At 34.5% G+C, this 14909-nt stretch overlaps 2 protein-coding genes across 6 annotated transcripts; both read right to left on the bottom strand.

Moving 5' to 3' along the window:
- Positions 1-685: 685 nt before the first annotated feature.
- On the bottom strand, positions 686-4716 carry LOC111438860 (SUN domain-containing protein 4-like). 4 transcript variants are annotated; one of them, XM_023076668.1, is made up of 5 exons: positions 4619-4716; positions 3686-3902; positions 1474-2747; positions 1310-1395; positions 686-983 (listed from the first exon to the last, which is right to left on the bottom strand). In XM_023076668.1, the coding sequence occupies exons 2-5, from the start codon at positions 3846-3848 to the stop codon at positions 752-754; spliced, it is 1755 nt and encodes a 584-aa protein (XP_022932436.1). In that variant the 5' UTR covers positions 3849-3902; positions 4619-4716; the 3' UTR covers positions 686-751. The 4 variants fall into 4 exon arrangements, with proteins under 4 accessions (XP_022932436.1, XP_022932439.1, XP_022932438.1 ...); XM_023076671.1 differs by having other exon boundaries at positions 3686-3900; positions 4606-4703; XM_023076670.1 differs by lacking the exon at positions 4619-4716 and adding an exon at positions 4005-4511 and having other exon boundaries at positions 3686-3900.
- Positions 4717-5730: 1014 nt separating this feature from the next.
- LOC111438861 (pentatricopeptide repeat-containing protein At2g21090-like) lies at positions 5731-7963 on the bottom strand. 2 transcript variants are annotated; one of them, XM_023076673.1, is made up of 2 exons: positions 5984-7963; positions 5731-5748 (listed from the first exon to the last, which is right to left on the bottom strand). In XM_023076673.1, the coding sequence occupies exon 1, from the start codon at positions 7837-7839 to the stop codon at positions 6046-6048; it is 1794 nt and encodes a 597-aa protein (XP_022932441.1). In that variant the 5' UTR covers positions 7840-7963; the 3' UTR covers positions 5731-5748; positions 5984-6045. The 2 variants fall into 2 exon arrangements, with proteins under 2 accessions (XP_022932441.1, XP_022932442.1); XM_023076674.1 differs by having other exon boundaries at positions 5731-5744.
- Between the last annotated feature and the right edge of the window lie 6946 nt (positions 7964-14909).

The following is a 14909-nucleotide window of genomic DNA, read 5'->3' as shown; positions in this document are numbered from 1 at the left end:
AAGCTAATTATATATTTCTCTAGTTACATTTAATATGTTTAATATTAGTTTAAAAAATTCAAACTAAATATATTTTATCCTTTTATAATCTGTAATGATACAAAATTAATTAACTTATCAATTATAAGCTATAATGATACAATATTAATCCAGTAATACAAAATTAATTAATCAATTTTCATACACTATTTATATAGGTCACTTCACTATACATTTTATGCATGCACTCTTATACACTCGTAAGTCCAATTCTACCATGTCGGAACTCTTATGCATTGTAAGTTAAATTGTGCCGATTGATATAATTATTACAAGCAAATTTATCATTCACAAATGGTTCGTAATTACAACTAAGTAAACATTGAATAAATAATTTGTTTATGATCGAAAGAAATTTACAACAAATTGAAGTAGAGTATTCAACCTTCGTCAGCGAGTTTATGGGCTTTAGAGAGGAGAATTTTGAAGAGGGAATATTTAAGAGGGATAAATTTTAGAAGGAAAAGAGGTAGAGAAATGGACAAAACATTTGGGGAGAAAAAAAAAAGTAAACAGAAAGAAAGTTTATTTTGAATGAAACATCAGAAACTCAAAAATGGAATCTTTATTTTGAATGATGGGGGAGTGGCAAAGGAGAGAGTGTTTTGTGATGTCCCTCATCGAGTGAATCCCAAAGCCTGAATGATGAACACAACACCTCATTTATTTAAACTAAATATATATCTGGGATGAGGATCGTCATTGATGATTATTAAAGCGACTCTATGAAAACAATAATACAGCAGCTGAAGAGTAATAGATACCAGGAAGGGCTTACGCAACAAAATTTCCTGCAATTATTTGTTCTCTCATATACACTAAGAACAATCTGTAAACATAGCCTAACTGTAGCAAATGATGTAAATATGAGGCACGCAACAAAAACAACTATTCCTTTGTTTTCCAGACAACTCTGATTCTTCTGAACCCTTTCAATCTCAGATCTGCATCATAATACCAAAACGGAAGCTTTTTAGCCTTTTTCACCACTTTTCACCCTTCTTTTTTTTTTTTTTTTTGAAGTTACTTCTACACAACAACATTGCTATCTAAGCTTTAATCTTTATCCCTTTCTTCTCCAAACGAAGTTTTTGATAAATAAATAAGTGTTGGTCAGATGAATGAACAAGTAGGATTTATACTAGAAATAGGATTTAAGGAGAAAAACAAAGCTTCTCACTCCATTTCTCTTCCTTTTTTTTCTTTTTCCTTTTCTTTTCCCTTTTGCTAGTGCTAGTGCGTGTGGGTGTGGGTGGAGAAAAGTCAAAACCTGAGAACAGCGTTATGCCTTTGCAGACCATCCAACTGCATGGAAGCGATGGACTTCCAAGAAATGAGATCACGAACATCTTTATCCTGCATTCACAACAAGCCAATGTTAATAGCCATTGTTATAGATAGGAGATGAACAGAAAGAACAAGTGTATGACATACTGCGCTGTCCTGGATTTTAAGAATATTTCTTATATCCTCTCGGGTCTTCACAATGAGTAGATGATTATTTCCTATATCTTCGTCTAATCCTTCGAGTATATTGCCATATTTGGAAGTCAATTCCTCCAGATACCGCTCCAAAACAGATAAACTTAGGTCTAATGAACGAACTTTCTGAGTCAGAATTTTGAGAACAGTGTCACCAGGCATTCTGCCAGGTTGTTGATGGTGCTGTTCTTCGACTGGATCGATTATATTACTATGTGAAGGTTCTAAAATCACATCATCATCACTTTCATCAGTGGCTAGAGATTGCAACTCTCTACCATGTTGTCTTTCATCATTGGATCCGGACTGGGAGGGAATTGCTCTCTTATCATTAGTAGCTTCATCTGATATAACAGAAGGTTTATGTTGAGCTATTAAATCCTCCAGCATCATCTCAACTGCATCCATTCCATAAACTTCAACCCTGCTGAGCGTGCAATAGAATTCTGAACCATAATGAGTAAGAAGGTTCAACTTTAAATATCTCACCCATTTTGGGTCCTTGAGAACGAACTTGTGTGCCTGCTTTGCATTTGGAGCAGTGAAATTCCCAAGCTTGAACCAAACATCCGTTGGATAAACCAAACTTCCATGTAGCTCAAATTCTTTTAAGTTAGAGGAATGGAGCTCGAAATTAGCAATTTCAATTGTAACTACTAAGGTTTCTTCTGACAGTTCTATGAGAACAAATTTCTCTTCAGCAGAACATGGGTTTCTGAGGTATTTATCTTTGTCCCTCCCTAAAATATTAGAAGCTCCCTTTGCTTCCTTGTTGAAAGCCAATACCTTTGCTCCCTTTGAAGCTGAAGCGTAATTGTACTTTGCACCACCAGGCTCTACTCTATGGATACTATTCCCAGTCTGCCCAGTTTCAGACTTACTTCTGGATATGAAGGCTCTGCTTTTGAATTCCTCAAGGCCCAACAGAACGGTATCGGACGAGATACCTTCCTTCAGAGGTTTGCTTTCCGATTTCACTCCAGTGCTAGAGCTCCCAGCTTCAGGAAACTCTGTAGCAGTTCGTATATGACTACTACTTTCTTCACGTGAAAGTTCTTCATTGTTAGAACCATGGCTTGTAGCATCAATTGAGCACGAATCCTTTAGATGGCTGGGACAATCGTTTTCCCCCTTTGGAGGAACATGTAAAAGATCAGAGTCCTCGTTATTTTCCAATTTAGATTCATTTGATGTAGATACACCAGCAGGTAGTACAACAGATCCTTCTGAAACCCAAAGAAAAGAAGGGCATAGATAGTCAGTAATATTATCTTGTCTGGTATTAAGTCAATGAATTGGTGTAGAAAACAAAGATGGTGTAAGACAAATTAATTCATTCTATTAACGTAGAAAATCCTTTTCTAATATTTAATTTTAGCCATTTTGGTGATTAATAACAAAGCCAGACCAATTCAACAGTTTAAAACTTGAGATAAAACAAAATAAAACAAACTCTTAAGCAAAGGAAGCCTACTCCGGGTACTCCATTGGAGTGCCCACTAAGAAGCGTTCATATAAATATAATTTCAGGGAACAGAGTACTCCATTATATCCTTTCAACTCAAGGAAGTGGTACAGCTTATTAAATAAATCATTACTACGCTTACTCTATTATTTCCACGCATAATGAGCTTGATTTCATCATGCACGAACTTCGTTAGAGAAGGATTGCACAGCACTTGACCAATTATGTTTTTATTGTTTTGTGTGATAAATAACTACAATAAAAATCAATCAAATGATGGTATTTCCCTCTGATTTTACCCTGATAGCAATTTTAATGAAGCGTTCAAGCATGAAAACACAATTTTTGTTGTTTCCTTTTCTCTAATGTAAGAGTATAGAACATCATATGTAAAGTTGAAATATAAATCAATTAAAATCTTGAAACTGTCAGCGTTAAGAATATTCACAGCCACCAGAATGTTAGTTGCATTTCAAGGGAAACAAATTTGAATCTTATAAAACCAACAAATTGAAAAATAAAAGAAGGATTGATAGAATAGGAAACACAGAAGCAGCGAACAGATAAAAACCAATTGAAAACAGCTCGGTCTGAGATCACAAGAGAATGTTGTAATGAAATGGAGCAATCAGTTTGATTACACTTCTAAATTCAAATAAATATTCACTAAGAAATCAAAATGATATGATCAAAGCATACCTTGGCAGCCATCCCCACGGCTGAACAATAAGCTAAAGAGGAAGGTAAATCCCCACAGAATAAAAGCCAAAGACAGAGAAACTCTATACAAGTGATTCCTTCCACTAATAGGCAGTTCAACAGTTCTTCTATCACGCAGAAGAGCTCCGATACGCCACCGCATTGCACATCAATTCAAACCACTGATTGATCGACAACTCGAAATTGATGCCTCCCTGCATCAGAAAAAGGAGGGGCAAACCTTCATCACGACCAAATTCCAAAAACCAAAACAAAAACAATAATTCATATTAAGAAAGAGTAATTTCCGGTTTCATACAGATCAGAGCCCCAAATTCCCACCCAGAGAAAAGGAAAAGAGAGCAAACAAAGCAGCAGATCTCACTGAAAACCCAACGATTGAAGAAATCTCCACTCAATTACCCAAAACCAGATCCATTTCAAACTAAAGGAAAAATGTATGTGTATATAGCAATGGCGAGAATGTAAATCAAAGACATGTATCCAATAACAAGGAATCAAAATGAAAGAAAGAACCAGAGTTTCAAAATCAGTCCGAAGCAATTATATGTGAAACAACAACCAGAGAATTTTGCAGATAGAGAGGGAAAAAGCAGATTCAGTTTTCCAAAGAAATAACAAAATGATAATAAATGGAAGAAGCAGATTCAGGGTGAAGTGCAATGAAATGACGTAGTTTTGAGGCAAAATTCCGCATCGTTGCCTCAACATTGAGGAATGGTCAACCATTAGAATACTGTTTCCTTCTTTGTCGCAAATTTCGAAATTAAATTAAACAGCGTTCGCTTCATCCGACGAATGTCTGCTTCCTTTAATTACACTTTGATGCTATTTAGACAAAGAAATGAGGATTTAACGCTTCGGAGTTCAACATTAATGCAGAGAGAGAGAGAGAGTACCTTAAGGTTTTCCTTGGATGAAACTTGAGAGAGTGTTCTTCCTTCGTGGAGCGTGGAGATTTGGGATCTCCGAATTCTGATCTCTGAATCTGTTTGGATGCTTTACAATGCGGACGATCAATAACTATGAAAGCTTATGAATTCAAAATTATTGAAATTAAACCATAATTAATTAATTAATAATCCGCTTACATTATCACTTAATTATTATTATTATTATTCTACTTGTTTAGTCAATAAAGTTAAAACCTCAAATTACAAAATAATAATAATAATAATAATAATAACAATAATGTATTCTAAATTTAGTCAAAATTCAAATTCAAAATTGACGGGAAAAATTCAGTTTTAAACGTTTTTTTTTTTGGAAAAGAAATTGAATTTGAACTACAATCTTCCTAAAATAAAATTAGTAATCTTAATAGTATTTAATTTTAAATTAGTTATTGTTAAAACATATTTAATCCACGGATTAGTGATATTTGAAATAGAAAAATATTTTATATTCAATATAAACCTTGTCATATAAAATATTTGTTTTTATTTTCTATGCAATCCTTTTTTTTTCTTTAATCCTGTTATTTCCCCAAAGTTCCCTTTAATTTTTACCTATAAACTTTTTCTATTTTTATATTTTTTTTAAATATATATATTTATATAGAATAAATTTTCTATTTTTTTTATTAAAAATATAAAACATTCTAATAAATCCAATAAACAAAAATATAATCCTACCGACATCATTTATAAAAATTCAAACATATATATTACTATATAGTAACGAAATTTATTTTTATTTATTTTCTAAAAAAATATGTAATAGGTTAGTTTTGTATCTTAGCTTTTATATATATATATATATATAATACACACCGGAAGTAGAGGTAATAGAGAGATTTCTGTTAACTATGAGAATTCTCATTCCCATTAGCCAGGTTGTCTCTTGCTTGCCCAGGGATTCAATAGCAATTTGAAAAGTGGACCTCATTGAAATTTTCTAAATTTACACTTATTTTCAACTCCCACACACATATATATATATACATATACATACACACCCACAAGGATTCTGTTTAGTTAACATAGAAAAATCCCTTCGTTCCCTCTACTTCTTTGTTTAAATGGAGCGACTTTTTCCTCTTGCTTCAATCATGGAAATATAGGCTAAAGGCCAAATTTTATAACTCAAACTATACTCTCAAAAAGGAAGATAATTATCGATTAATAGTGGGATAACAAACAAATTATATGGAGTAAGACCCCAAAGGTTCGACTTTGGAAAATGTGGACTCACAAAAATTCTGGTCCTCATTTTATCATAATATACGTAACATCACTTGTGTGAAATATCCCAACAAAAATAACAATAATAATGTACCTTAACACCCTCTTTTCAATGATTCAACATTCTTCTTCTGTATGGGATGTGCCTATCTTCCTTCAATGAATGTGATCTGCAATGAAAGAATGTACCTTATTTTCAATGTCACTCCAACTAATTGCACGCTCCTCCTTCACAAATCTATCTTCCAGTTCTTCCCTGACCTTTTCTACTAACTCCCATTTCCCTAGAGAAGCATACAAACTTGCAAGAGATCCACGAGCTGCACAAGATTGATGATCCAGCTCCATTACATGCTCACCCACTTTTCTTCCTAGCACCATACTGCCATGCATTCTACACACACCAAGTAACGCATTCCATACTCGATCATCCGGCTTACACGACATCTTCTCTAGCTCGTTTACCAACTCGTTAAAACATCCCGCTCGACCCAAGAGATCAATTAACCATGCATAGTGTTCTTGATCAGGGAGAACGCTGTGATCATACGTCATGGCCTTGAAAATCCGATGTCCCTCTCGCGCGAGCCCTGAATGACTACACGCGCTAAGGATCACGATGAACGTGATCCTATCAGGCTTCAACCCTGATTTAACCATGTCATTGAACATCTGCATTGCTTTCTCCCCATGACCATGTTGAGCTAGGGAAGATATCATTGTATTCCACAATACAACATCCTGCTTATTTCCCATAAGGTGAAAAACACGGTAGCCTGCTTCTAACATGCCACACTTTGAATACATGTCAATGAGAGAGCTGACGACTATTGTGTTGCATTTGAAGTTCGTTCTTATCAAATAGGCATGTACTTGTTTACCATGCTTCAGTGCAGCAATACCGGCACATGCGCAGAGACAACTACTAAATGTATATTGGTCGGGATTAATTCGAAACATCATCATTTTTGTGAAGTAATCGAGTGCGTCGTGCCCCAAACCGTTCCTTGCATAGCCTGATATTAAAGCTGTCCAGGAGACAGGATTCTTTTCAGGCATTTGGTGAAACAATTCGCTAGCGAAATTTATATCACCCCATTTAGCATATCCAGATACCATAGTAGTCCACGCGAGGATATCTTTCACAAGCATTTCATCAAACAATCTCCGCGCACATCCCATCTCTCCACATTTTGCATATGCATCAACTATTGAACTAGAAAGCACTACATTAGACAAAAATCCAACAACCAATACCTGCCCATGAACCTGCTTCGTGAGCTGCAATTCCCTCAACTTTACACAAAGAATCAAAACACCAGCAAAACTAAACTCATTGAGACCCATCTCCAATCTCCTGAAGTCTCTGTATAACCCAACAACTTCATTGAAACACCCTCTCTTAGCATAAGCAAGAGTCATGGTATTCCAAGAAACAACATCCTTCTCCGTCATTCTATCAAACAACTTCCTAGCTTGATGCACATTCCCCAACTTAGCATACCCAGCAAGCATATGATTCCAAGAGTACAAATTCCTCACAGACATTTTATCAAACACCTTACGTGCATCAATCTCATGGCCACATTGGAAGTACATACCAATCAAATGGTTGGCTACAATAGTCGTGGGGCGTTTAAACCCCGTATGTTTCAAATGCAGATGAATACATTTACCACCTTTGAGAGACTTGGCTTTGGCACAGAGTCGCAAGAGGTGGACGAAAGCGCTAGAGGGCAAGCGTATGCCTCTTTGGGCCAATTGGTCGAGGTAAGTAAGGGCCTCCGAGAGGTTCCCTCGAGAAGAGAGGCTGAGAAGGGACTGAACGACACATGGGCGAGTGGAATCTGGGCGTTGCTTGGATTTGGGGCGAACCAAACCAGTTTTTCTGAGGGGTTGAGAGGAGAAAGAAGGCATTTTAGAGCGGCCCATATGAGATAGAAAAGCCATTCATCAATAGAGGGCTAGCAGCAGCAGCAGCGGCGGCGGCGGCGGTGGGGGCAGCGTTGAAGCAGCTCATCGCAGCCTCCGAAAAGAGAATTCGGGTAAGATCCAGAGATCGTTAGTCATTTGAGTTGGGGGAGACGGATCCGGGTCGTTAATAGTGAGCCATGTCATCTTAGTAGAAGCCACTGAGAACTTGCCATGTCAGCGCTAGATAGTGGGACCCTAAAGTTTTTGGTACCTATTACATTAAAAATTAAAAATGTTATTAATAATATTTTTTTACAATTTTATTATTTTACTTAATTATAAATAATAATTAATTGTGTTACTTATTTTATTTCTTTTAAGTTAAATTATTAAAATAAATTTAAATTTTTAAATTTTTAAATTTTTAAAATTTAGGTTATTATGGAATTTATTAAGGAAAGTTTTTTTTATTAATTATAATAAAATTATTTAAGAAAAAAAAATGGATGAAATTGAAATTTTAGAATAGAAAATGACGTTCCTCATTAAGTCCATAAAATTATTGACACGAACATTACTTTCAGTGGCAATCGTAACTATTTCATACCAAAATTGAGATGCTTTTCAAAAACTTTTAAATCACTTACCTAATGTTTCTAAAATAGATGAATTATTGATTTACCCATTACATGATATGATGGGTCGTAAGTTTTTTTTTGTAGTTGGAAAGTAGTGATTTTTTGTAATATAATTATACTCGTTATATATGCGGGGATCCTAATCCTTCTTGGAAGCTCACGTAAAAAGGTGGGGTAACTTCCGATGCCAGATTCGGCTAAAATCATTCAATTCTTGTTTCCTTCCGTATGGGTCTTCTCTACTGCAGCTTGTATCATTGCCTCAATCTCCATCTTTACGAGACGCTTCTCCATGGGGACCACTGAGCGAGAAGTCTAACTCTTCAATAGGAGATTCATAAGCGAATCGTTTTCGAGGCCTCTCAGATTGCCCATTCATGAAATAAGGTGCAGGAGTTCTTTGCACACGACTCTCCACAATGGTATGATATTGTTCACTTTGAGCATAAGCGCTCATGGTTTTGCTTTGGGCTTCCCCAAAAGGCCTCGTACCAATGAAGTTGGTATTCCTCACTTATAAACCCATGATCATTCCCTAAATTAGCCGATGTGGGACTTCCATCATCCAACACATTTCAAACGTATAGTTAAGTAGAAGTACTAGTAAATTGACATCACTCAATAAATTATTATCGAAAACCTTAAGATTTTACTAAGTTGATTAGAGTGTTAATGATGTTTACGTCATAGATATCATTGACTCGATATTATGATTTTTTTTTATCGAAACACTCTAAATTAACGATATTTAATCAAAATAATTGTTTTTAATACGCTGCCTTTTTAATTTTTTTTTCCTCGATAATCAAATGATTAAGATTCTTTTTTTTTTTTTTTGCAAAAATACATTTGAACCTTTAGGACGTCTTAAAAATACTCTTTTGATTTCAAAAAAGTTTTATTAATATCTTTTAACTTTTTTTAAAAATTTAAAAAATATTATTACCCATAGTACCATGTTTGAAAAATACCATTAACATACCTAACATTTAAAAAAAAAAAATTATTACCGATAATTTATGGACGAAAAATAATTTACTACCTCATCAATTGTAACGATCCAAAATTTTCTACTTAATTTAAGGTCGCTACTGTATACGTACCATAAACATTGAATGCGGAAGACTTCATTTAAATTCCATAAAACATAACTTTTAACTTAAAACACCGCCATGGACTTACGTGTTTCGAAAACATCCTTAAAACGACACTATAAAAGACTCGAAATAAAATAAACAAGCGTTTAAGTTTAACACATCCTATTCTATCCTAAGTCTAAGAAAATAAATGACACTATCCTATGCATGTGCCATGATCTCGAGTTGCGATGCCATCGTCAGCCGTACAGGAATGCCTTGCCTTAATCTGAATGGTTTGAGTATTTAAAGAAATACTCAGTAAGTGACCCCACTATTGGGGTTAAATGCAACAATCACATGCAATGAAATGATGGGACCTATATTTCGTTTCGTTTCGTTTCGTTTCATTTTCTCTACGGTGTAATCCTAACAGGTAATCGTGGACGTGTACCATATACTCTACACGCAGCCCATACGTGCGAGTATGGGCTCACTAGCTAGTTTGCACACCGCTGGGCCACTGCCCCTAGCCGGTGGGCATGCTTTGGGGGCCCACTAGGACCCATTAAAACTAAAACCGTCACGGCAGCGCTATGCAGGGCATAACGATCGTTGTCCTGCCATTTGGATGTACACGTCCGTACCCTCGTGATGGGATAGGGGTATCCCCCCAAATGCATGATCACACAATATGCATGAGGTCCCACTAGTCCTACAGTATCATTTAATGAACATAACCCCGTGTCACGTTTTCATGCTTACGTGTCATTCTCATTCTCATTTCGTTACATATCATACATATTCCTAGCGGGGTTATGTATCATGCAATTTACCGTATTTCATGTCATACAATTCATTCAGTTACATTTCAATACTCATACAACAAGTCATAATCGTACAAGGGCCACACATCGTCACATGCGTTCATATCACATCAACTAAGCAGCGTAAATAACATACATTCACGTTCACATGATTTCGTACTTAAGCACCATAATCTAGCATACAATGTATCATATCATAACCAAGTCAATAATGTAAACACTTCATAGTCATAACGTTCTCTAACTTACCATAGCCTTAACGTTCTTATACCTATCACAGACATATCACTACGTGACGTACCTTAGTCATATCGTCACAAGAACGTACTCTAATGCTATCGTTCCATCAATCTATCACAAACCTATCCCTTTCTACCCATAACCTAACCGTATTCTTTCATCAATCTCTCCTATCCATAGCACTCCGGTATGTAACCTAACTCCAACGTTTCATGAACGTATCTTACTCCTATCATTACATTTCGTTTTGTGCATCCTTCTCGTATCCTATCTCAAATATCTCCTAGAGCACATCGTACCATAATTATTATCATACAATCCACATATTATAACATAACATAACATATAGGAAGCATATCGATCCACAGACAATTCACACATATCAATATATATGACACGTACCAAACCACAAGGCACGTGTCAACATCAAATATAACCATGCCGATAGTAAGGTCACTTATCTGGCTAGCTTAAGTCGTTGTCACGTATATATCCTTACTGAAAGTTCGATTCCGTCCTTTGAAATCCAAGTCAACCTATGTGAGCCCATAACATCAGTTTCAAGTTTGAACTCTATACAATTATTTCTCTATACCTTGTTAAAATTCTGATATTTACTGTTAGACAAAATTGAATGGAGTTTCATGCCCTCTGATATCTCCTATTATATTTTTAAATTCTGTTTAACAAATCTTCCCTCAATCTTCCCTACTCCCTCATGGTAATTATTTTCATTCCATGTAAATAGATTCTCAATTTTGTAAACATCTGTAAATAAGATAATACTCTAATTCTATATTTATTTTCATTCTGTAAACTGATATTATTGGACAATTTTAATTTGGGTACTATCTTACAGATTTATGGATAGTAAAATTTTATTGATTCTAACCTTATTTCCTCTAACTTCGGATCCGATGCTAACAAAAATCTAATTAATTGAACATGGGATCTGATTATTATAGACTTTTACCATAATAACTTCTGCAATCTGTTCAAAGCCATTTTACTTCTTCTCAAATCTGACCATGGTTGTTTTCTGTTTCTTTCTTTTTTTGGGCAGGTTTTCTGTTTTTTTTTTTTGCAGTGTAGATGGATAGAGGAGAGATAATTGTGAGAAGGAACTAGAGGTTAGTGGAGAGGTGGGGAAATGTTTATTTTTTATTTTTTTTATTTTTTTAATTAATTAATTAATTAATTATTTTTATTATTATAATTTTAACTATTTTTATAATTTTTTTTATTCGTTTATTCCTTTATTTATTTATTTTTGGGCTATTTCATCAATAATGTTCATAATTAGTATACTAATGATTTAATATTTTTAAAAAGTGACATTTTTTAAAATAAAAATACCCTCCAATTTAAAAAATCAATTCTTTTTTTAAATTTGATTTTGAAAATTTTAAAAAAATCATTTTAAAATGATTTTTGAAGCATAATTTAGGTTAAAGTGGTAACAAAAATCAGCTCCAAAATTTACGCACATTTTAAGGAGATAATGAAATACCAAAATTGCCCCTAAATTGAAGAACACAAATCGATAATTTCTTCGCTCGATTTTACCGTCTCCCTCGACTCGAGCGGCTTCTCAGCCTCAACAATGTAGTATCTTCAATGGACTCTTTCTCTCTCGTTTCTCTTGATCGCTTCCCTGGTTTTGCAGGTACTTCTTCTTTTTGTTCGTGCTTGAGTTTTCTGTTTTCGATTTGTGTAATTTCGTTTCGCTTTGTGGAATTTCGTTTCGATTTGTGGAATTGGTTCTGTGAAACAGATGATTGGATAAATTAATTTCAGTTTTTTCTAAACGATTATTTTCCTCAATCCTCAAGTTCTGTGAATATGTATCCGAAATAGAGAGCAGAGAGTGTGAGCCATTTATAATACTTCCTTCTCTTCTTCTCTACCATGGATCCTGTAGGCGCTCGGGTGTCTCCTTTGTTTTCGCTTGATCTCTATATTTACTGAGAGTTTTTTTTTCTGATTTCCTTTCAATTTACATGATCGAAAAAAATTGAAACAACACAAAATGTCTGTGAGTCTCTTGAATAGAAAGATGAAAGTATTCCTATAATTTTCTATTCTGAAATAAAGTGATTTTTGATAGAACATCAAAGTATTCCCATATTTCTCTAATCTCTAAATTTTTCCTGTTTTGAGGTCTGTTTCTAAAATTTCTTGTGAATTCTTTTGGGTTTTGTAGTGTTCCTAACTCTAAAATTCCATGACCTGTTTCTTTGTTGGGATTTTTGATTACTTGGAATGATCTGGGATTTATGTTCTGTTTGAGTTTTTGAAGTTAGCTTAATGGAGTTGGGAGTGATTTGAGTTCGTGAATTGGTTTTTCCAAAAGATCTCGTATCAATGAAGATAACTTCCATACTTATATACCTATAATCTTCTAGGAATACAAACCGTAGTTTCCTCGAACAATAACGACTCCTTTTATGGAGCCTTTAAACAATATATATTATTGAGTCTCTCTTTAACATGTCACCTAACAAGGTATATTATTGAGCTTCCCCTTAAATAGTCACCTATCATCCAATCCTATTCTTGACGACTCCTCTTCTCTAGAGCACATTGCTAATTCAATTATATTTGTGCTGTCCACGTCGTGTTATTTGTGCTGCATGTTAGATGTGTTTGTCTTTGACGTGTTATTTGTGGCTGCCTACTCGTTCTAGTAAAGTGTTGTCCGCCACGAATTCTCCTTGCAAATTGCAAAAATTGATGTCTTATAGCTAGGCTCGTTCACCAAAATCATCATCTTTATACTTGAGAGGAAGAAACAACGACCATTTGCTCATGTTGAACCATTTGTATAACACAACCCTTCTCAGTGTATATCACCAAGGCTCATAACTTGTTTATTCGACACCCGAGTAACATTATAACTATACTTTTGAGGCTCATAACGTTTTTGTTCGACATTCAAGGATTCCATTGTCATGGCTAAGTTAAGACTTGCCTTTGATACCACAAATAGGAACAATAAATTTCCACAATGATATAATATTATCAACCTTGAGTATAAGCTCGGATGAATTTGCTTTTAGTTATCTCAAAAGATCTTATATCAATAGAGATAATGTTACTTATATACCCACGAGGGTTACAAACCTACTCTCTTCCTAGTATAGTTGTGATATTCTCGCCTGCTTAAACTATTCATTGTCTTCGATAACTTTTTCGGGGCACAACCAAATTCTACTCTCTTCTTAGTATAGTTGTGATATTCTCGCCTGCTTAAACTATTCATGGTCTTCGATAACTTTTTCGGGGCACAACCAAATTCTACTCTCTTCTTAGTATGGTTGTGATATTCTCGCCCGCTTAAACTAGTCATTGTCCTCCAAATTTCACACTTCTTCTCGTGTGCTCTTTCTTTAGAATTTTGCAATTGTTTTCGTAATGAAATATTTATTTTCTTTCTCATTTTTGTGTTACCCATTATTTTTGGGCTTCATATTCTAGTAACTCTGCCAAAGTTGTGACAATTAATTTCGGATAACCATAGCTGTCATTGCAAACTAGCTGTCTCAATGTATTATTATATTCAAAATAAATAAATACAACACGTTTATCTTACATTAAATAACAAATCAATTACAACTAAAAAAAAAAGAGTTAATAATATATTATATTATATAATATAACGAGATCTAATATTGTAACGAGACTTTTCACATACATACAGGTCGAAACCGATTCTCAAAACTTTCGATTTTCTAATTTAGAATAAAATCACGCTTTAGGTATCTTTTTTTAAAAAATATATATATATATTTAGAACATATGCAATTTGATCAAATAGTTCTTCAAGTTCAAAAGTACCATTGTTTCAATGACATAGTTAAGGTTATAGAATAACGAGTAGAGAATTAGTTGAACACACGACACCAAAAAATCGTTGTCATCACCCTAAGGTGATTATGGTGGCAATTACAAAATCACTAACGTGTAATCACCACCAAATCAGTATAATCACTCTAAAGGTGACTTTGATGTAATTATGGAAAAATCAATGTGCAATCACTCGTAAATCGTTATCATTATTCGACTATGGTGGTAATTGTTAGATGAACACGACTCTCCACAATAGTAGTCCACTTTGAGTATAAACTCTCATGGCTTTGCTTTGGGCTCCTCCAAAAAGCCTCGTACCAATAGAGTTCCTATAAACCCATGTTCATTTCCTAAATTAGCTGGGACTTTCATCATCAAAACAGTTATTACAAAACAAATAACTACCAAATCTTTATCATCATCCTAAGCTGACTACTGTGATAATTACAAAATAACCAATGTACAATCATCAAGAA

This window comes from Cucurbita moschata, unplaced genomic scaffold, assembly GCF_002738365.1.
Source record: "Cucurbita moschata cultivar Rifu unplaced genomic scaffold, Cmos_1.0 Cmo_Scf00083, whole genome shotgun sequence".
Classification (NCBI taxonomy): domain Eukaryota; kingdom Viridiplantae; phylum Streptophyta; class Magnoliopsida; order Cucurbitales; family Cucurbitaceae; genus Cucurbita; species Cucurbita moschata.
This window is presented reverse-complemented; position numbering and strand designations above follow the sequence as displayed.